The sequence below is a fragment of the Ranitomeya imitator genome, chromosome 7 (assembly GCF_032444005.1).
Source record: "Ranitomeya imitator isolate aRanImi1 chromosome 7, aRanImi1.pri, whole genome shotgun sequence".
In the NCBI taxonomy this organism is placed as follows: domain Eukaryota; kingdom Metazoa; phylum Chordata; class Amphibia; order Anura; family Dendrobatidae; genus Ranitomeya; species Ranitomeya imitator.
This window is the reverse complement of record NC_091288.1, coordinates 5,123,890-5,145,423: the sequence shown is the minus strand read 5'-3', so window position 1 is coordinate 5,145,423 and position 21,534 is coordinate 5,123,890. Positions and strand designations below refer to the sequence as shown.

The 21,534-nt window shown below is 44.8% G+C and overlaps 1 protein-coding gene across 1 annotated transcript in view; it reads right to left on the bottom strand.

The window, feature by feature from the left end:
• MUC13 (mucin 13, cell surface associated) overlaps positions 1 to 21,534 on the bottom strand; it is a 74,076-nt gene that overhangs the window by 6,690 nt on the left and 45,852 nt on the right. The window contains exon 9 of the mRNA XM_069732594.1: positions 4,324 to 4,361. Within this exon, the coding sequence (XP_069588695.1) occupies positions 4,324 to 4,361 (38 nt within the window). The remainder of the gene's footprint in view (positions 1 to 4,323; positions 4,362 to 21,534) is intronic.

Sequence of the window (21,534 nt, the reverse complement as noted above, 5' to 3'; positions counted from 1 at the left end):
GTGAATATCCCCACCGCGCGGAGGTTTTTTATTTTTCTCAATATCTATTACTTTTAAAGAAGCTGTATTGCGGGAATGAAAATCAATAAAATGCCTCGCCACCGAGGAAATGGTGCGACTATTATTTGTAGTGCATTTGATGTCATACAAGTGTTCCGATATGCGGTTTTTTAATTTCCGAGTAGTACACCCGATATATGATTTGTCACAAACCGTACAATCAATTTTGTAGACTACAAATCGTGTATTACAGTTTATAAATGTTTGAATTTTGTATTGATTTTTATTTCCTCCGGTACCAAAAAACTTGACGGTGGTAAGATGTCTGCACGTGGTGCAATTAGTTACATTACATTTGTAACAACCTATACAATGCAACCAAGTATTAGTTAAATGTTCAGTAGAGAAGTGATTAGGAGATATTATGTTGCCTAAGGTGGGCGCTTTTCTGGCTACTATATTGCATCCCTTAGACAGAATCTGAGCAAGAGTGGGATCTTCAAGTAAAATGGGCAAAGCTTTATTAATAATAGTTTTGATTTTATTGAACTGTGGACTAAATTGTAGACACACGTATGGTTTATTGCCTATATTAGTTCTATTTATAATTTTCTTTTTTTTATTATCGCTTGTTCCACTGTCTATCTCTGAGGGGATAAGACTTGATTGCTCTTTCTGATTTACTATATGTGCTGCTCTGTCTAGCATCCAATGCGGATATCCACGTTTTAAAAATTTGTTTCGTGATTGGATTAGATCTTTAAATAAATCATTATTATTGTTAGTTTCGCTTCAATCTCGTGAATTCACCTACAGGAATTGCCTTAACTGTGTGCTTGGGATGACTACTTTTAGCGTGAAGTAAACCATTACCTGCCATTAGTTTTACAAAAGTTCGTGTGGAAATAAGTTCATTAGGAACACCTGTCAACTCCAGATCCAAAAAGGAAATCTTGGACACAGCCTGAACATATGTGAATTTTAAATTAAAATTGTTGTCGTTAATATAATTTACAAAGTCCTGTATGGCAGATACATCGCCACGCCAAATAAACAGCGTATCATTGATGTATCTGCCATACCAATGAATACATGCAGAAAACGGATTGGAAACTGCAAAGAGGTGTGAATACTCCCAATAAGACATGACCAGATTTGCTAGGGAAGGTGAAAATTTAGCCCCCATGGCCACACCTGTGCATTGTAAAAAATATTCAGAATCAAAAGAAATTATGCGTCAAAAGAAAATAAGTTACCTGTAAAATGAAATTAATCAGATCACTTGAATATGAGCTATACTTGTTCAGATGGAATTGTAACGCTTGTATTGCAACATTGTGAGGGATACAAGTATATAAAGAAACGACATCGCAACTTAGCCAAGTAAACTCCAATTTCCATTTCTTTTTTGTTATGATACCCAGTATATCTTTGGTATCCTTAATATACCCTGGGGTCCTGGATACCAATGGCTGTAGTAAAGAATCAAGCCACTGGCCAAGAAATTAATTCAGAGATCCTACGCTAGAGACTATGGGTCTCATAGGTGGAAAAGCGGCTTGTTTATGAATTTTAGGAAGCCCATATAAAATGGGCATCACTGGATGAGAAACTCGTAAAAAATCAGCCTGTTTAATGGTCAGGACCCCCAAAGATATTCCCTCTTCAATAATTTTGTCAATTTCAGATTTAAATGAGGGGGTAGGATCAGAAGTCAATTTTTTGTAAATATTAGTGTCCGCTATTTTGACGCATAATTTCTTTTGATTCTGAATATTTTTTACAATGCACAGGTGTGGCCATGGGGGCTAAATTTTCACCTTCCCTAGCAAATCTGGTCATGTCTTATTGGGAGTATTCACACCTCTTTGCAGTTTCCAATCCGTTTTCTGCATGTATTCATTGGTATGGCAGATACATCAATGATACGCTGTTTATTTGGCGTGGCGATGTATCTGCCATACAGGACTTTGTAAATTATATTAACGACAACAATTTTAATTTAAAATTCACATATGTTCAGGCGGTGTCTAAGATTTCCTTTTTGGATCTGGAGTTGACAGGTGTTCCTAATGAACTTATTTCCACACGAACTTTTATAAAACTAATGGCAGGTAATGGTTTACTTCATGCTAAAAGTAGTCATCCCAAGCACACAGTTAAGGCAATTCCTGTAGGTGAATTCACGAGATTGAAGCGAAACTGTAACAATAATAATGATTTATTTAAAGATCTAATCCAATCACGAAACAAATTTTTAAAACGTGGATATCCGCATTGGATGCTGGACAGAGCAGCACATATAGTAAATCAGAAAGAGCAATCAAGTCTTATCCCCTCAGAGATAGACAGTGGAACAAGCGATAATAATAAAAAAAAAGAAAATTATAAATAGAACTAATATAGGCAATAAACCATACCTGTGTCTACAATTTAGTCCACAGTTCAATAAAATCAAAACTATTATTAATAAAGCTTTGCCCATCTTATTTGAAGATCCCACTCTTGCTCAGATTCTGTCTAAGGGATGCAATATAGTAGCCAGAAAAGCGCCCACCTTAGGCAACATAATATCTCCTAATCACTTCTCTACTGAACATTCAACTAATACTTGGTTGCATTGTATAGGTTGTTATAAATGTAATGTAACTAATTGCACCACGTGCAGACATCTTACCACCATCAAGTTTTTTGGTACCAGAGGAAATAAAAATCAATACAAAATTCAAACATTTATAAACTGTAATACACGATTTGTAGTCTACAAAATTGATTGTACGATTTGTGACAAATCATATATCGGGTGTACTACTCGGAAATTAAAAAACCGCATATCGGAACACTTGTATGACATCAAATGCACTACAAATAATAGTCGCACCATTTCCTCGGTGGCGAGGCATTTTATTGATTTTCATTCCCACAATACAGCTTCTTTAAAAGTAATAGATATTGAGAAAAATAAAAAACCTCCGCGCGGTGGGGATATTCACAGAGCGTTACTTACCAGAGAAGCGTTCTGGATCTTTAATCTAGGTACAAGGTTTCCAGGTGGTTTGAACAAACGAAATGAACTAATGTTTCATTACTAGCAATGTCCCTCCCTCTGTATTTTTTCATTTTCTTTGTCTTTATTCTTATTCATTGTGCATTGTTTATTGTTTATTATCTATTGTATATATCCTTCTGCACATTATTGTTTTGAATTTATTGGGTACATTTGTGAATTTTTTATTTTTTCTCCTATGTATCACATGACATTTTTCTAGCATTTGATTGGTGCTATATTGTATATATACCGGATATGTCATTTAGCAGATCAGCTGTGATAAAGACCGCTTGGTCGAAACGCGTTGCTCGCCTTACTATGTGTATGATGCCGTCCCAGGAGTCGTCTCCTTATTTTAATATGTTGGATTAAACTTTTATATTTTATTTGGAAGCTGGATCATCTTTTCGTTTTTTGGATATTCTTCACGTCACGTCAGGACGGAGATCCGTGCTTCCTGCATTTCCTCGGTGTGCTGGCTCTCTGCCTTTTGTCTGTAGAGTTGGGTAGGTGGCTGTAGGGTTAGGTAGGCGGCTGTAGGGTTAGGTAAGCGGCTGTAGGGTTAGGTAGGCGGCTGTAGGGTTAGGTAGGCGGCTGTAGGGTTAGGTAGGCGGCTGTAGGGTTAGGTAGGTGGCTGTAGGGTTAGGTAGGTGGGTAGGCGGCTGTAGGGTTAGGTAGGTGGCTGTAGGGTTAGGTAGGCGGCTGTAGGGTTAGGTAGGCAGCTGTAGGGTTAGGTAGGCGGCTGTAGGGTTAGGTAGGTGGGTAGGCGGCTGTAGGGTTAGGTAGGCGGCTGTAGGGTTAGGCAGCAGTGGACCGGAATGTTCATTTAGATAATTCCTGGTTAATCACCTGCTACATTCATAGGATACAGTGTATCATGTCTAGGGGTCAGCTGCCCCCGCTGTGTAACCTATAGATAGGCCATATATAAAGCACCGAGTGTTGTGTTCAGTAAGGAGAGGCCGCACATCACAGCCGGATCAGCCGTGCTCACGGTTGTGACCATATAATATAATGACGCCATCACATTATTTGGGATTTTACTTATGCACATTTTCCATATTAGAAGTTACATTTCACATTTTGGAATCTTCAGTTAGGAATAATTTGTCTTTACTAACAGTACGAGACACAATGCCCATGACAGTGCCAGACATGGCGCCCCCACCCACCAAAACAGTCCCAGACACAATGCCCCATAACAGTGCCAGACACAATGCACCATAACAGTGCCAGACATAGCGCCCCCACCCCCCAAAACCGCTTGCACTTACTGTCTGTACAGTTCTCTCCGGAGTATCCAAAATCGCATCTGTAAAAAAAAAATATATATATATATATATATACAGAAAGAAAGGTGAGTGTTGCACCACTGAGCTGCTATGCTGCCCTATATACAGTACAATGCTAACCACTGAGCCGCTATGCTGCCTTATATACAGTACAATGCTAACCACTGAGCCGCTATGCTGCCCTATATACAGTACAATGCTAACCACTGAGCCGCTATGCTGCCTTACATACAGTACAATGCTAACCACTGAGCCGCTATGCTGCCCTATATACAGTACAATGCTAACCATTGAGCCGCTATGCTGCCCTATATACAGTACAATGCTAACCACTGAGCCGCTATGCTGCCCTATGTACAGTACAATGCTAACCACTGAGCCGCTATGCTGCCCTATATACAGTACAATGCTAACCACTGAGCCGCTATGCTGCCCTATATACAGTACAATGCTAACCACTGAGCTGCTATGCTGCCCTATATACAGTATAATATTAACCACTGAACCACTCTGCTGCCCTATATACTGTAAAATGCTAACACTGAGCAGTTATGCTGCTCTATATACAGTACAATGCTAACCACTGAGCTGCTATGCTGCCCTGTATACAGTATGTTAACCACTGAACCACTATGCTGCCCTACATACTGTACAATGCTAACACTGAGCAGTTATGCTGCTCTATATACAGTACAATGCTAACCACTGAGCCGCTATGCTGCTCTATATACAGTACAATGCTAACCACTGAGCTGCTATGCTGCTCTATATACAGTATAATGTTAACCACTGAACCACTATGCTGCCCTATATACTGTACAATGCTAACACTGAGCAGTTATGCTGCTCTATATACAGTACAATGCTAACCACTGAGCCGCTATGCTGCCCTATATACAGTACAATGCTAACCACTGAGCCGCTATACTGCCCTATATACAGTACAATGCTAACCACTGAGCCACTATGCTGCCCTATATACAGTACAATGCTAACCACTGAGCTGCTATGCTGCCCTATATACAGTATATTAACCACTGAGCCGCTATGCTGCCCTATATACAGTACAATGCTAACCACTGAGCTGCTATGCTGCTCTATATACAGTATAATGTTAACCACTGAGCCGCTATGCTGCCCTATATACAGTACAATGCTAACCACTGAGCTGCTATGCTGCCCTATATACAGTACAATGCTAACCACTGAGCTGCTATGCTGCCCTATATACAGTATAATGTTAACCGCTGAACCACTATGCTGCCCTATATACTGTACAATGCTAACACTGAGCAGTTATGCTGCCCTATATACTGTACAATGCTAACCACTGAGCTGCTATGCTGCCCTATATACTGTACAATGCTAACACTGAGCAGTTATGCTGCTCTATATACAGTAAAATCCTAACCACTGAGCTGCTATGCTGCCCTATATACAGTACAATGCTAACATGGCCTCCCTGTAGATCTCACATTTTATGAGGGACCACACGTTCTCTATGGGGTTCAGATCAGGTGAACAAGGGGGCCATGTCATTATTTTTTCTTCTCTGAGACCTTTACTGGCCAGCCACGCTGTGGAGTAGTTGGAGGCATGTGATGGAGCATTGTCTGGCATGAAAATCATGTTTTTCTTGAACGATACCGACTTCTTCTTGTACCACTGCTTGAAGAAGTTGTTTTCCAGAAACTGGCAGTAGGTCTGGGAGTTGAGCTACACCCCATCCTCAACCCGAGAAGGTCCCACAAGTCCATCTTTGATGATCCCAGCCCATACCAGTCCCCCACCTCCACCTCGCTGGCGTCGGAGTCGGAGTCGGAGTGGAGCTCTCTGCCCTTTACTGATCCAGCCTCTGGCCCATCCATCTGGCCCATCAAGAGTCACTCATTTCATCAGTCCATAAAACCTTTGAAAAGTCAGTCTTAAGATATTTCTGGGCCCAGTCTTGATGTTTTATCTTTTGTTTCTTGTTCAAAGGTGGTCGTTTTTCAGCCTTCCTTACCTTGGCCGTGTCCCTGAGTATAGCATACCTTGTGTTTTTTGTTACTCCAGTAACGTTGTAGCTCTGAAATATGGCAAAACTGGTGGCAAATGGCATCTTGGCAGCTTCACGCTTGATTTTCCTCAATTTATGGGCAGTTATTTTGCGCCTTTTTGGCCCAACACGCTACTTGCGACCCTGTTGGCTATTTGCCACGAAACGCTTGATTGTTCGGTGATCACGCGTCAAAACTTTGGCAATTTCAAGACTGCTGCATCCCTCTGCAAGACATCTCACAATTTTGGACTTTTCAGAGCCGTCAAATCTCTTCTGACCCATTTTGCCAAAAGAAAGGAAGTTGCCTAATAATTAAGCGCACCTTATTTAGGGTTTTGATGTCATTAAACAACACCGCTCCTCATTACAGAGATGCACATCACCGGATTTACTTAATTGGTAGTTGGCTCTCAAGCCTGAACAGCTTGGAGTAGGACAACCTGTCTAAAAAGTATCGTGATCAAAATATAACTTGCCTAACAATTCTGCACACAGTGTAGGGGGGAGCCCACTCCGTTTTTTTGTTAATTATTTTACAGCGCAGGCGCCGGCTGATGAATACTCCCATCAGCAGCTCCTGCTCTCACTGTTGTTAGCGGCAGCAGGTGTCGGATGACGGGAGTGGTAGTCACATCAGCTGACACCAGTGACCGGAGGTAAACTGTATACGTCACAGGTGAGCGCTCACGCTGTCTTTTGACAGTGTGGGACCCGCGGCTCACTGACCGGTGGGGATGATTTAACCGCCGATTAGAAGCGGTGTTTGCCGCGTTGCCATGCACATGACAGCACGACCAACACCCAGTGTTCAGGCAGCTGAACTGGAACAGTAACACGGATTCCTGGTGATGTCGGTGTCTGAGCCTGTATAGTAGGTGTTCAGTACTGACTCCAAACTTTACTGTTCGGGTTCTCCCATCTCTACTTACAATCTACAAATCTTTTAGTAGTGGAATTACACAATTGACATAGAGGAAATTATGTATAGTTGTGAAGTGACAATCTCCCTTAGAACCAAAAGACCCCTGCAGTGCCAGAGAGCATGTGTAGTTTGAGTAGACAAAGGTACAGTGCCTTGCGAAAATATTCGGCTCCCAGGAACTTCTCAACCTTTTCCCACATTTCGTGCTTCAAACATAAAGATACCAAATGTAAATTTTTGGTGAAGAATCAGCAACAAGTGGAACACAATTGTGAAGTTGAACGAAATTTATTGGTCATTTTAAATTTTTGTGGAAATTCAAAAACTGAAAAGTGGGGCGTGCAATATTATTCAGCCCCTTTACCTTCAGCGCAGTAAACTCCCTCCAGACGTTCATTGTGAATCTCTGAATGATCCAATGTCGTCCTAAATGCCTAATGATGATAAATATAATCCACCTGTGTGTTATCAAGTCTCCGTATAAATGCACCTGCTCTGTGATAGTCTCAGGGCTCTGTGTGAAGCACAGAGAGCATCATGAAGACCAAGGAACACAACAGGCAGGTCCGTGATACTGTTGTGGAGAAGTTTAAAGCCGGATTTGGATACAAAATAATTTCCAAAACTTTAAACATCCCAAGGAGCACTGTGCAAGCGATCATATTGAAATGGAAGGCGCATCATACCACTGCAAATCTACCAAGACCCGGCCGTCCCTCTAAACTTTCATCTCAAACAAGGAGAAGACTGATCAGAGATGCAGCCAAGAGGCCCATGATCAATGTGGATGAACTGCAGAGATCTACAGCTGAGGTGGGACAGTCTGTCCATAGGACAACAATCAGTCGTACACTGCACAAATCTGGCCTTTATGGAAGAGCAGCAAAAAGAAAGCTATTTCTCAAAGATATCCATAAAAAGTGTCATTTAAAGTTTGCAACAAGCCACCTGGGAGACACCAAACATGTGGAAGAAGGTGCTCTGGTCAGATGAAACCAAAATAGAACTTTTTGGCAACAATGTCAAACGATATGTTTGGTGTAAAGGCAACACAGCTCATCACCCTGAACACACCATCCCCACTGTCAAACGTGGTGGTGGCAGCATCATGGTATGGGCCTGCTTTTCTTCAGCAGGGACAGGGAAGATGGATAAAATTGATGGGAAGATGGATGGAGCCAAATACAGGACCATTCTAGAAGAAAACCTTTTGAGTCTGAAAAGGACCTGAGACTGGGACGGAGATTTGTCTTCCAACAAGATAATGATCCCAAACATAAAGCAAAATCTACAATGGAATGGTTCACAAATAAACGTATCCAGGTGTTAGAATGGCCGAGTCACAGTCCAGACCTCAATCCAATGGAGAATCTGTGGAAAGAGCTGAAAACTGCTGTTCACAAACGATCTCCATCAACCTCACTGAGCTCGAGCTGTTTGCCACGGAAGAATGGGCGAGAATTTCAGTCTCTCGATGTACAAAACTGATAGAGACAGAACCCAAGAGACTTGTAATCGCAGCAAAAGGTGGCGCAACAAAGTATTAAGTTACAGGGACCGAATAATATTGCACGCCCCACTTTTCAGTTTTTGGAATTTCCACAAAAATTAAAAATAACCAATAAATTTCGTTCAACTTCACAATTGTTTTCCATTTGTTGCTGATTCTTCACCAAAAATTTACATTTGATATCTTAATGTTTGAAGCCTGATATGTGGGAAAAGGTTGAAAAGTTCCAGGGGGCCGAACACTTTCACAAGGCACTGTATATAGATTGGACAGGTAATTTAAGGCAGGAAAGGCCTTTTCAGAGGGCTGGATAATACACTCGTGGTCAAAATTGTTGGTCCCCCTCGTTTAAAGACAGAAAAACCCACAATTGTTACAGACATAACTTGAATCTGACAAAAGTAATAATAAATAAAAGATCTATGAAAATGAACAAGTGTAAGTCAGACATTGCTTTTCAACCATGCTTGCACAGATTTATTTTAAAAATAAAACTCCTTGACCCCAGACGTATGCCTCTGAAAGAATGTTATGGAATTTGGAGTTCATATAAATTTGATAGCGATGGAACATACATTTTCAACTTCAGGACGAATCGAGGAAGAAAATGCATATTTTTTTTCCTCACTGTAACCCCTTCCTAAAGTCACAAATCAATAGTGGACAGATAACTGACAACAGCCATGTCATGTTTGATCTCTGGGGAAAGGTAAAATCCAGATAAAATATGGCAGTGATCTCGAACTTCTGTGATCATCAGGAGGGAAGAGATCGCATAAGTGGGGAATTTCATAAAATCCTAAAGGGCTGAGAATATCCCACAAACCGGCGTGAGGTCATTACGGGGGTCTGTGTGGGTATAAAGGGAAGGTTAAAAGGGCAAGACACATTATGATCTACGTTCAATGGAGAAGATACATATCAGTGTATGCATGATTTCCATTCACTGAATGTCTCCAAGCGAAGTGCTCTCCTTCCCTAGGTAGTTTCTTTTGTTTTATCCTTTTATTTTCTGTAATTGTATATGCTGCATTGTTTTGTCCCCTTTGTAAGATGTTTGTTAAATTATTTTTTTTTTTATAAACACTACCTATCGTTTTGGATTAAATATAAAATGTAATACTTTTGTTCTGTAACCCGTGCCCCAAAGCCATTCGCTACCAGAACCAGGCCTCCAGTCAGCCTGTATAAAACACGACTGGTGGTGGCGGCGAGTAGTCTGGGGTTATCATGGAGTTCGCAGTGACTGTATTGGGGGGTGTATGTATATATAATATATTCCATGCATTGGAATCAGAGGTGTATATACCATACGCTGTTATTTTCCAAAACCTGGCCTATTAGTGGAAATAACTGCGGCCTCGTCTGTTGATCGTCAGTCGAGTAACCCCCGGTTAAGGTACGGAGGGGCCGAAAGGAGGGGGCCATGACCGGGCAGGTTGCAAGTGACAGATATATTTGGGGGTTAGGAAAAGGCAGTTGGACGGCAGGGGTAAGCAGGGGGGGGGGGGAGAAGTAGAGGATTGATCAAAGGTGAAGTGACATAGGGGAAGTGACTTAGGACGAGTGAAAGGGGGGGCACACGGGGTTAAAAAGGACGCAGGGAGGAGCCGTGACCCTCTTTCGCTCAGGTGTGAGCGTTCCCCCCCCGCAGCCAGGCAGGAGAGCCAGGACACATGGGCGGCGCCATCTTGTTTCCGGGGTCCTTCTCAAAGGCCCCCGGGAAGCGGGCTGCCCAGCGAGGTGCCTGTTGAAAGAATGCAGATTCCGGGGCCGTCCAGCCAGATGCCCGTGGGAAAAGAGGGGGGAGGAGAACAACTCGCAGGACTAGGCCCCCCGAAAGGCTGTCCATGGAGATGCCGGTAAGGGGGCAACAGCGCAGAACAGTGATGGGAAATCTAGTTCATTTTGGTGATTAGTTCACCATGAACTAGTTCACTGAAAAAATTAGTTCATTTAGTTCAGTCATTCTCTGGATTCTGCTGAGAAGAGATGGATCAGTTCTAGTTCGTTACACAGAAGCTGTGGCTCCTAGGATGAGTTATAGTTTTGTTAAAATAATCAGAAATAGTTAATACATCTGATCATTACATAACAAACTCTTGTTAAAGGGGTACTCAGTCTGGAGAAAAAAAATTCAAAAGTTATTTATTCAAGTTTGTAATTTCTTTTTTTTTCTTTGTGAAATATTTATTATTATTAATATTATTTAAATGGCGTGACAGATTACCCACAGAACCACAAGCTACACATGGGAGCAGTAGGAACATGTTGCTTTCTTCTGATCTCCATTAAGTGTGACATGATTCCATTCCTGGCTTCTTTCTCTTCAGTGCATTATCTGCACACATTATGGTCACTTGCAGTCTCTAGTATTGAGCACTGAGCAGTCAGACAGGATTCATTTCACACCACTGCAGTAGGTGGCAAAAGGAAGAGATGTGGTGAAACGACGCAGAACTACAGATTTACCAGCTGCCGCACAGTAAATGCCCATAGCAACCAATCACAGCTCAGATTTCACTTGCCAGAGCACTGCACTACTGCCGTATCAGAAAGCTGACCTGTGATTGGTTGCTATGGGGCAAAGAAAATCTTCCTATTAGACAGCCTGATAATTCTCCACCCTATCCTGGGAGGAGCTGAGAGGAAATGCATCATGTCATGTGACCTGTGAACTAAATGAACTATGTGAACTGCTGAAGTAGATGTTCTGTTGAGGCTGATCCTCTCGAGGAGGCTGATCGTCTCCAGGAGGCTGATCCTCTGCAGGAGGCTGATCCTCTGCAGGAGGCCGATCCTCTACAGGAGGCCGATCCTCTACAGGAGGCCGATCCTCTGCAGGAGGCCGATCCTCTGCAGGAGGCCGATCCTCTACAGGAGGCCGATCCTCTGCAGGAGGCCGATCCTCTGCAGGAGGCCGATCCTCTGCAGGAGGCCGATCCTCTACAGGAGGCCAATCCTTTCCAGGAGGCCGATCCTCTACAGGAGGCCGATCCTCTGCAGGAGGCCGATCCTCTGCAGGAGGCTGATCCTCTGCAGGAGGCTGATCCTCTGCAGGAGGCCGATCCTCTGCAGGAGGCCGATCCTCTGCAGGAGGCCGATCCTCTGCAGGAGGCCGATCCTCTACAGGAGGCCGATCCTTTCCAGGAGGCTGATCCTCTACAGGAGGCTGATCTTATCACAAAGACTGGTGAGGGGCATGATCCACACCACAGAAACACTCTCTCTCATACATGAGCTGTGTCTGTCTACTGTACAATTTCAGTTTTTATTATTACTATTATATTTGTATTTACTATTCGATGTGTGGTATAGTGTTTTACTACCTTCTTTTCCAGCATCAGGAGCTATAAAGAGCAAGTGTGAGACCAGGGATCTTCAGTGTGAGGAGCTGTATGAGAGATCACTCTCTGTCTCCTCCCACTAATGAACTAATCTCTGTCAGGATGGTGAACTAGATGAACTAGTTCACTCTGAAGATTAGTTCATTTTGAACTACTCACTCACGAACTACCCATCACTAGCGCAGAACAAGGAGCCCTTCGAGGGAGCGGGGGGGGCAAGCGTAAACAGACGGCGACGGCCCAGGATGGTGAGCACCCCCAGGCAGCCAGGGCCACGCATCGGGTTGCAGAGTCACCAGCAGAACACCCAGGGCAGAGCCAGGCAGGTGAACAGAACTAGCGACAGGGTGGCCACCACACAATATAGCCACAGGAGCCAAGAAAGAACGGGAGACGAGCGCGCTGAGGACGGGTGCTGGTCGCAAGGAGCAAGATGGCCCTCATCCCTGGACGCGGACAGCGACGGCGAGGAGGGTTACAGGAGCACAGCGGCCGGGGGAGGATGACTCCCACGCGGCCTGGTAACTATGAATCCATGTTTCCATCATACCCAGATGCAGGCCCATTGCTAGTGGATGGGGGGAGCCAGGGATCACAGATGGATAGTGTAGCCACTATTTTAGGGTCCTTGGAGGCCACTGCTAGGGAAATGAGGGCAATGATAGCGAGTCTTGCAGACAGAATGGATCGTTTTGAGGGACGCGGGCCTGGGCATCTATCAGCTTGGACGAGCCCATACTTGCGGCCTGGTGCCGCTGGCGGTGGGGATGATATAAACAGGGCCCCCGAGTCGGCGGCAGCCGGGGATGAGGAGTATGGGCAGTTAGATGACACGGCGCAGGGGGATATATATTTTTGTTTTACGGGTAACTTGGGTATGCATCTTAAGAAAGAGATGAAAGAAAAAATATGGAGGGATGAGTATGTGGACATATTCGCGCTTTTGCCTGTAGAGAGGTTGAGCACAAAGTTAGGAAAGGATGGAGGGAGGAAAGAAGAGGAGCGAACAATTACGGTGGCACATACGTTTACAAATTGGTGGCATGCTTTCACGATATTGGGTAGCGTCATTGGGCAAAAGGCACCAGAAAATTGCTCGCAATTGTTTTGCTACATGGACGCCATTAGGGAGGCTTACAAGTCGTATGGGGGCAAGCTTGGCCTCGGTATGACGAACAGTTTCGTCAGCGCAAGGCCATGCGACCATCTATGAGATGGGATCAAAAAGATATTGGCCTGTGGCTTCAGATTATGTCTCAGAATCACAGACATTGGATGCCCTTTCAGGGAGGGGCCGGTAGCGCCGGCCATACAGGATACAACGCAGGAAGCATGGCTTCCAAGGTCGGGGCGGTAATCAAAAACATGGGCTCTGCTGGCAATTCAACGAGGGACAGTGCAATTTTGGAACAGGCTGTAAATTTAGGCACACGTGTTCCAATTGTGGGGGATCGGCACATGGGGCCAATAGGTGTCCTAGGAAGTACAGTGGTAAGGTGGAAGGAACCGGTCATGGTCAAGGGCCAAACACCAGTCAAGCTACACACGATGCTCCCTTATCTAAGTAGATACCCGGATAGGAAAAACGCGGACTTATTAAGCAAAGGTTTCAAGGACGGGTTTTCTATCCCTTCCCCGGCGTACCAAACGCCACGGAAGCTGAAGAATCTCAGTTCGGCCTATCAGCACCCCGCAGTTGTAAAACAGAAACTTGATAAAGAGGTGCTGATGGGCCGGATGGCGGGTCCGTTTAGTTTCCCACCCGTGTCGGACTTGGTGGTTTCTCCATTGGGCATTGTACCAAAGAAGGAACCGAACAAGTTCCGAATGATCCATCACCTGTCATATCCTCGTGGTAAGTCCGTCAATGACGGCATCGATCCGGAGTTATGTACGGTGCTATACGCATCATTTGACCTGGCGTTAGATTGAGTAAGAAAATGCGGAGAGGGGGCGCTGATGGCAAAAACAGATGTGGAAGCTGCCTTTCGGCTACTGCCGGTGCACCCGGAGAGTCAGCGATTGCTCGGGTGCTATTGGGAGGGAGAGTATTTCATAGACAGGTGTTTGCCAATGGGATGCTCATTGTCTTGTTCGTTGTTCGAAGCCTTTAGCACATTCCTGGAGTGGGTAGTTAAGGATATCACGGGATTGGGATAGTTGATCCACTACCTCGATGACTTTTGGTGTGTAGGTCCTGCACAATCAAAGGTGTGCGATACCATCTTAAAAAGTTTGCAGGGGGTTGCTAAGGAGTTCGGGGTGCCATTGGCTCCCGAAAAAAACTGTCGGCCCAACGTCGTGTATCTCCTTTCTGGGAATCATGATCAACACTATACGGTGGGAGTTGTCGTCTCCCGGGAGAGAAGGTGGCAGCCCTGAAGGAGGAAATAGGTAGGGCCAGGAGAGTTAAAAAACTGAAGCTGCGGGAGGTGCAGTCCTTGCTGGGAAGTTTAAATTTCGCATGTCGAGTCATGCCAATGGGCAGGATATTCACGAGGAGATTGGCGACGGCCGGCGTAAAATCACCGCATCATTATGTGCGAATGACGGCGGATAACAAGGCAGATCTGGCGGTTTGGGACACATTTTTAGAAAAGTACAATGGGCTTTCCCTGTTGATGGAAGGGGGATGTTGTAATTCGGATATTGAATTATACACGGATGCAGCGGGCAGTCATGGTTTTGGAGCTTACTGTCGGGCAGTGGTGCGTGGCAGCATGGCCAGAGGAATGGGTGCGCTCAGGGCTGATAAAAAAACATTGCATTATTGGAAATTTTCCCAATCCTGGTGGCGGTAACACTATGGGGAGATCAGCTGAAGAACCGAAAAGTTAGGTTTAAGTGCGATAACATGGGAGTGGTCATGGCCATAAATAACATCACTGCGTCTTCGCCGCCAGTAATTAGAGTGTTGAGACAGCTGGTGTTGGAATGCTTAGTTATCAATGCTCATATTACAGCATCTCATGTTCCAGGAGAATTTAACTCAATCGCTGATGCGCTTTCTCGTTTTCAGTGGCAGCGGTTTTGGGCGTTGGCCCCCGAAGCAGAAGAAGAGGGCTTACCCTGCCCTCCCGGACTATGGAGCGTGGCATCAGGGCTGCCGAACCGCTGATTAAGTCATCCGTAACAAGTAGCACGTGGGCGGCGTACGGACGGTCGTGGAGGCAGTGGGAACAATGGCTAGGCCGTGGGAACGAGGACTTGTCAGAAGAGGAAAAGACTGGGGTGTTATTGATGGGAATTAGGCGGGCCGCAGATGATAGTTTGTCAGCGGCAAAAATTAGTCAACTAATTGCAGGACTAGCATTTGGGTTTAAGCTGAGGAACAGAGCTGATTTGACACAGAGTTTTTTAGTCAGGCCGTAAAAGGTTACCGTAAGGGAAGGGTTAGAAAGGACAGCAGGCGGCCGGTGTCATTCGGCATGTTAGAAGAACTAGGAGGGCAGTTAGAGGTGGTGTGCAGGACACAATTTGAGATTGGCCTGTTTAGGTTGGCTTTTTCACTTACATTCTTTGGAGCTATGAGGGTAGGGGAACTGGTAGCACCAGGCAAGGCCATAGCGGGGGGGCATTCTAGCCGAAGACATTATAAAGACAAAAGGGGGGTTGGAATTTTGGATTAGGAGATCAAAGACGGACCAAAATGGAAAAGGAAAAAGGGTGTTATTGGGAAAAGTAAGCGGTTCTAACATGTGTCCATGGAAATGTTTCGGTATATTCTCGGCAGCCAGGCTTAACCCCTTAGCGACCGCCGATACGCCTTTTAACGGCGGCCGCTAAGGGTACTTAAGCCACAGCGCCGTTAATTAACGGCGCTGTGGAAAAAGTACATAGCGCCCCCCAGAGGCCGATTTTCTCCGGGGTCTCGGCTGCCGGGGGTAGCCGAGACCCCAGAGAACATGATTCGGGTCGGTTTTCACCGACCCCGCTTTTGCGATCGCCGGTAATTAACCGTTTACCGGCGATCGCAAAAAAAAAAAAAAAAAACGCATTAGTATTGTGTTTCTCTCCCCTCTAATGTGATCGGACATTAGAGGGGAGAGAAATAGGGTCCCCCGAGCCCCCCACGGTACCTTATGTACCGGAGAAGGTGCCCCCCCGGTCCCCGACCCTCCTCCTAGCTGTCCGAGCTCCAAAATGGCGGGCGCATGTGCAGATGCGCCCGCCAAAGCCTAGCTTCCCCCGGTGTATTGGGGTCTGTTTTTACAGACCCCCTGGAGCGATCGGAGACCCCCTGGAGCGATCGCAATCCCGGGGGTCTTTACAGACCCCCGGGATTGCGATCGCTGCAAATAGTTTGTAAAAAAAAAAAAAAATGCTTTGGATTTCTCTCCCCTCTGATGTGATCGCACATCAGAGGGGAGAGAAATAGAGCCCCCGAGCCCCCCACCATACCTCCTCCTGATGTCCCCCTGTCCCCGGTCCACAGCCCATGGTCCCCGGTCCCCAGCCCACTGCTCCTGGCCCCCCTTCTTCTTCTCTGCTGGAAGAAAATGGCGGGCGCATGCGCAGTGCGCCTGCCATGATCTGCCAGCAGAGACCCAGCAACCTATGAGAATTTTCTCATTGGCTGCTGGGTTTTGATTACTGTAACATGTCCAATTACAGTGATCAAAACCCCTAATATTTAATAAATATGGCAGCACTTGGGCTGTACCTCTCTCTTCTCTCCTTGTAGTTGTTCTAGGAGAGAAGAGAGAGAGACTACAGTTCAAGTGCTGCCCTGTCAGTTATTCACAAAACATAATATCTGCCTCTGCCAGCATCCCATTTACCCACCCCCGTTCTCCGTAATCCCTGCATCATCAGCAGAGGATTATAAAAAAAAGAAAAAAAAAATTATAATTTTTTTTTTTAAATTTTTTTTAGGGTTAGGGGAGGAATTGGATAAAATGGCCCGCAGAACTTTAAGCGCGGAGCAAGCTTACAGCCTGCTTTGCTCCGGCAGCGAAACAGATTCTGCCCCTGAAGCTGAGCAGTTTTCAGACAGTGATGACGACTCTTCCTCCACGGGATCCCCCAGCCCGGTGGTAGCGGAGTCGGTCGTCACTGCTGAAGCTTCAGAGGCAGGACCAAGTACCGCAGTCCCCCCCCCCCCCCCCCCCCCCGCTGTGGTATAATGACACCTCATTTTCCCCTCAAATTCCCCCTTTTTCTGCAGTCCCTGGAATAAAAGTAGATGTCGCCAATTTTACCCCCATTGATTTTTTTGAAATTTTCATTAGCCCCGAAGTCCTGCAATTAATCGTCCACCAAACTAACCTATATGCCCGGCAATATATTTCCCAAAAACCCACTGCCTTTCATTCCCGTTCCTGGATCCCCACAAATGTCCCCGAAATTAAAAAATTCTTAGGCCTCACCCTGAATATGGGTATAGTAAAAAAAACCACTCTCCGCTCTTACTGGGCAACAAAAGCTGTCCACTGCACCCCTGTATTTGCAGCCATCATGTCCCGAGCCCGTTACGAAGCCCTGATGAGATTCCTCCACTTCAGTGACAATTCCCAAGCTCTCCCAAGAACTGACCCCAACTACGATCGGCTAAATAAATTAAGACCCCTAATTTCCCTCCTAAAAACTTCCTTTCTAAATTCCTATACCCCAGAGCAAAATATGGCAGTTGACGAGTCCTTGATGAGCTACAAGGGCCGTCTTTCATTCCGCCAATTTATTCCCTCCAAGAGAGCCAAATACGGCGTAAAATTATATAAAGCTTGCGAGAGCTCATCAGGGTACACGTCCACCTTCCTAATTTACGAAGGTAGGGACCGCCAAATAAACCCCCCAAACTGCCCCCAGACAATTGGTATCCCAGGCAAAATTGTCTGGGAGCTAATGACGCCCTTTCTCAATCAAGGGTACCACGTGTACACAGATAATTATTACACTAGCATCCCCCTATACAAATCCCTCCATGCTGCAAGTACAGGGGCCTGTGGGACAGTGAGGAAAAACAGAGTGGGGTTTCCGTCACAGTTGGTGTCCAGACGTTTGGAGAGGGGGGCGTCATTTTCACTTGCAAGCGACCAACTACTTGCAGTGAAGTGGAAAGACAGGAAGGACGTCTATATGCTTTCCACACTGCATACGGACACCACTGTGACGGTCAGAGAGAGGGGTGCCACCAGGGACAAAGAAAAACCTGTCTGCGTCACAGATTATAACAACCATATGGGTGGCGTAGACCTGTCAGACCAGGTTCTGCAACCATACCTGGTCAAGAGGAAGACCAGGGCGTGGTATAAAAAGGTGGGAATCTATCTAATTCAGACTGCCACCTACAACAGCTTTGTCCTATATAAAAAATCTCAAGGACCGCTAACTTTCCTGCACTTTCAGGAGAAAGTAGTAGAGAGCCTCATATTTGAGTCGATGGCACCGGGGGAAGCCTTCGACTCTGAGGATTCCCGGAGACTGTCAGAACGCCATTTTCCTCACCCTGTCCCTGTCACTCCCACCCAAAGGTATCCTCAAAAAAGGTGCCGAGTTTGCAGAAAGCATGGCAGGCGGAGTGATTCCCGATTCTATTGCCCCACATGCCCATCCCAACCAGGCCTTTGTATCTCCCCCTGTTTTGAGACCTACCACACCACCTACAATTATTAGTTTGCTTTTTTTCAATAATTTTTATTTTCTGCTTAGTGGCCCCAGTAGTACAATTTGGAACAATTGATAAATAATATTTTAATTAGTAGATCCCATTTTACCCCATTTCACAATTCCAGAACTTGATCAATCCCATACCAAACTACTATCCCAACAAATTCTCGTCCACGTACCCACGTCTGTACGCTCTAGAGTGTGGACCCCACAAATGTTCTTGCAAAGTCAGGTCATCTGAAAATTCTACGACTCGATCAATCCCATACCAAACTACTATCCCAACAAATTCTCATCCACGTACCCACGTCTGTACGCTCTAGAGTGTGGACCCCACAAATGTTCTTGCAAAGTCAGGTCATCTGAAAATTCTACGACTCGATCAATCCCATACCAAACTACTATCCCAACAAATTCTCATCCACGTACCCACGTCTGTACGCTCTAGAGTGTGGACCCCACAAATGTTCTTACAAAGTCAGGTCATCTGAAAATTCTACGACTCGATCAATCCCATACCAAACTACTATTCCAACAAATTCTCGTCCACGTACCTATGTCAATAAGCGTTAGAATGTGGACCCCAGAAATGATCATGAAAAGTGAGATTATCTGAAAATGAATTCTAGGACTTGATTACTCACAAACATTTTTGACCATTTATCTAACTTTGACTGTTTTTATAACTGTCTTGCTACACAAAACTTTGGCTAACATTTATATTACTTATATTTATGTTGATGATACGGGCATGATCATTTTATTGTAGGATTTCTAAAAAATGAGGAAGTTCCGTACTTATACACTATGGGCTTTACTTTATGGTTCTTGCCGAACCTCTGGTACCAGACAATACTTTCTATAGAGAACTGGTTGTTTTGTGCATATAGCGGTTCTGACCTTGGCGGGTGGGAGCTTGCTATGGTGTACCACGTCTATTGGCACATTCGTCTCTCATATAGGGATTGATGGAGCTAAAAGGACGTTGTACGACCAGTCTCTGAAAGTGTCTGCCATTCTAGCCCTGATGGTGTTCTTTCATCTTTGGAACAAACTCCGCTTTGCCACATAGTTGGCTGCATTTTCCTACACATTTTGCCCTTCATTCCAGTACAGTTTATTCTTCCTGCTACAATATACGCAAATGCGGGACAACTGTTTTGTTAGCAAGACCAATTTTATAGTCAGCCATTGTGTTTTAGGAGCATGCCTCCCTCTGTGAGTAATAATTCCTGGAAGGATTTTCTTTTTTGCTCAATGTCTCTAGAAGCTTTGAATGGGTCTTGGATCTTCAATTTCAAATAAAGCCAAATTTGTCACATTGTGCCCCTTTCTGTCCAAGCCCTGCCATTTGTCCAAACAGAACTTTTTTACTACATATGGGATATCGCTGCACTCATAATAAAGTGGGTAACGAATTGTGGGGTCCACTTTTTGATGTTATTTCTGAAAAAGTGAGACATTCAGGTCTAAAACAAGATTCTCGTGGAAAAAAATGAATTTTTTCAATATGACGACCTAATGTTATCAAACTCTGTGTCATACATGTGGGTTCAAATTGCTCAATATACCCCTGATTAAAATCTTTGAGGGGTGTTTCCAAAACGGGGTCAGTTGTGGGGGGTTTCTGCTGTTAGGCACATCTACAAACCCAAAATGGCGTCCACTCTCACAATTAAGAGATTAAAAAGTCAAACGGCGCACCTTCCCTTCCAAGCTCCGCAGTGCGCTCAAACAGAGGTTTACCCCCACATACGGGGTATCGACATACTCAGGACAAATTGCACAACAACTATTGGGGTCCATTTTGTCTTGCTACCCTTGGGAAAATAAAAAATTGGGGGTGAAAAGATCATTTTTGTGAAAAAAAAAATGATTTTTAATTTTTTCGGCTCTACGTTATAAACTTGTGTGAAGCACTTGGGGGTTCAAAGTGTTGACCACACACCTAGATAAGTTCCTTAGGGGGTCTAGTTTCCAAAATGGTGTCACTTGTGGGGGGTTTCCACTGTTTAGGCACATCAGGGGCTCTCCAAACGCGACATGGTGTCCGATCTCAATTCCAGAGAATTCTATGTTGAAAAAGTCAATTGGCGCTCCTTCCCTTCTGAGCTCTACTGTGCACCCAAACAGAGGTTTACCCCCACATACGGGGTATCGACATACTCAGGACAAATTGCACAACAACTTTTGGGGTCCATTTTGTCTTGCTACCCTTGGGAAAATAAAAAATTGGGGGTGAAAAGATCATTTTTGTGAAAAAAAATGATTTTTAATTTTTTCGGCTCTACGTTATAAACTTGTGTGAAGCACTTGGGGGTTCAAAGTGTTGACCACACACCTAGATAAGTTCCTTAGGGGGTCTAGTTTCCAAAATGGTGTCACTTGTGGGGGGTTTCCACTGTTTAGGCACATCAGGGGCTCTCCAAATGCGACATGGTGTCCGATCTCAATTCCAGAGAATTCTATGTTGAAAAAGTCAAATAGCGCTCCTTCCCTTCTGAGCTCTACTGTGCACCCAAACAGAGGTTTACCCCCACATACGGGGTATCGACATACTCAGGACAAATTGCACAACAACTTTTGGGGTCCATTTTGTCTTGCTACCCTTGGGAAAATAAAAAATTGGGTGTGAAAAGATCATTTTTGTGAAAAAAAAATGATTTTTATTTTTTTCGGCTCTACGTTATAAACTTGTGTGAAGCACTTGGGGGTTCAAAGTGTTGACCACACACCTAGATAAGTTCCTTAGGGGGTCTAGTTT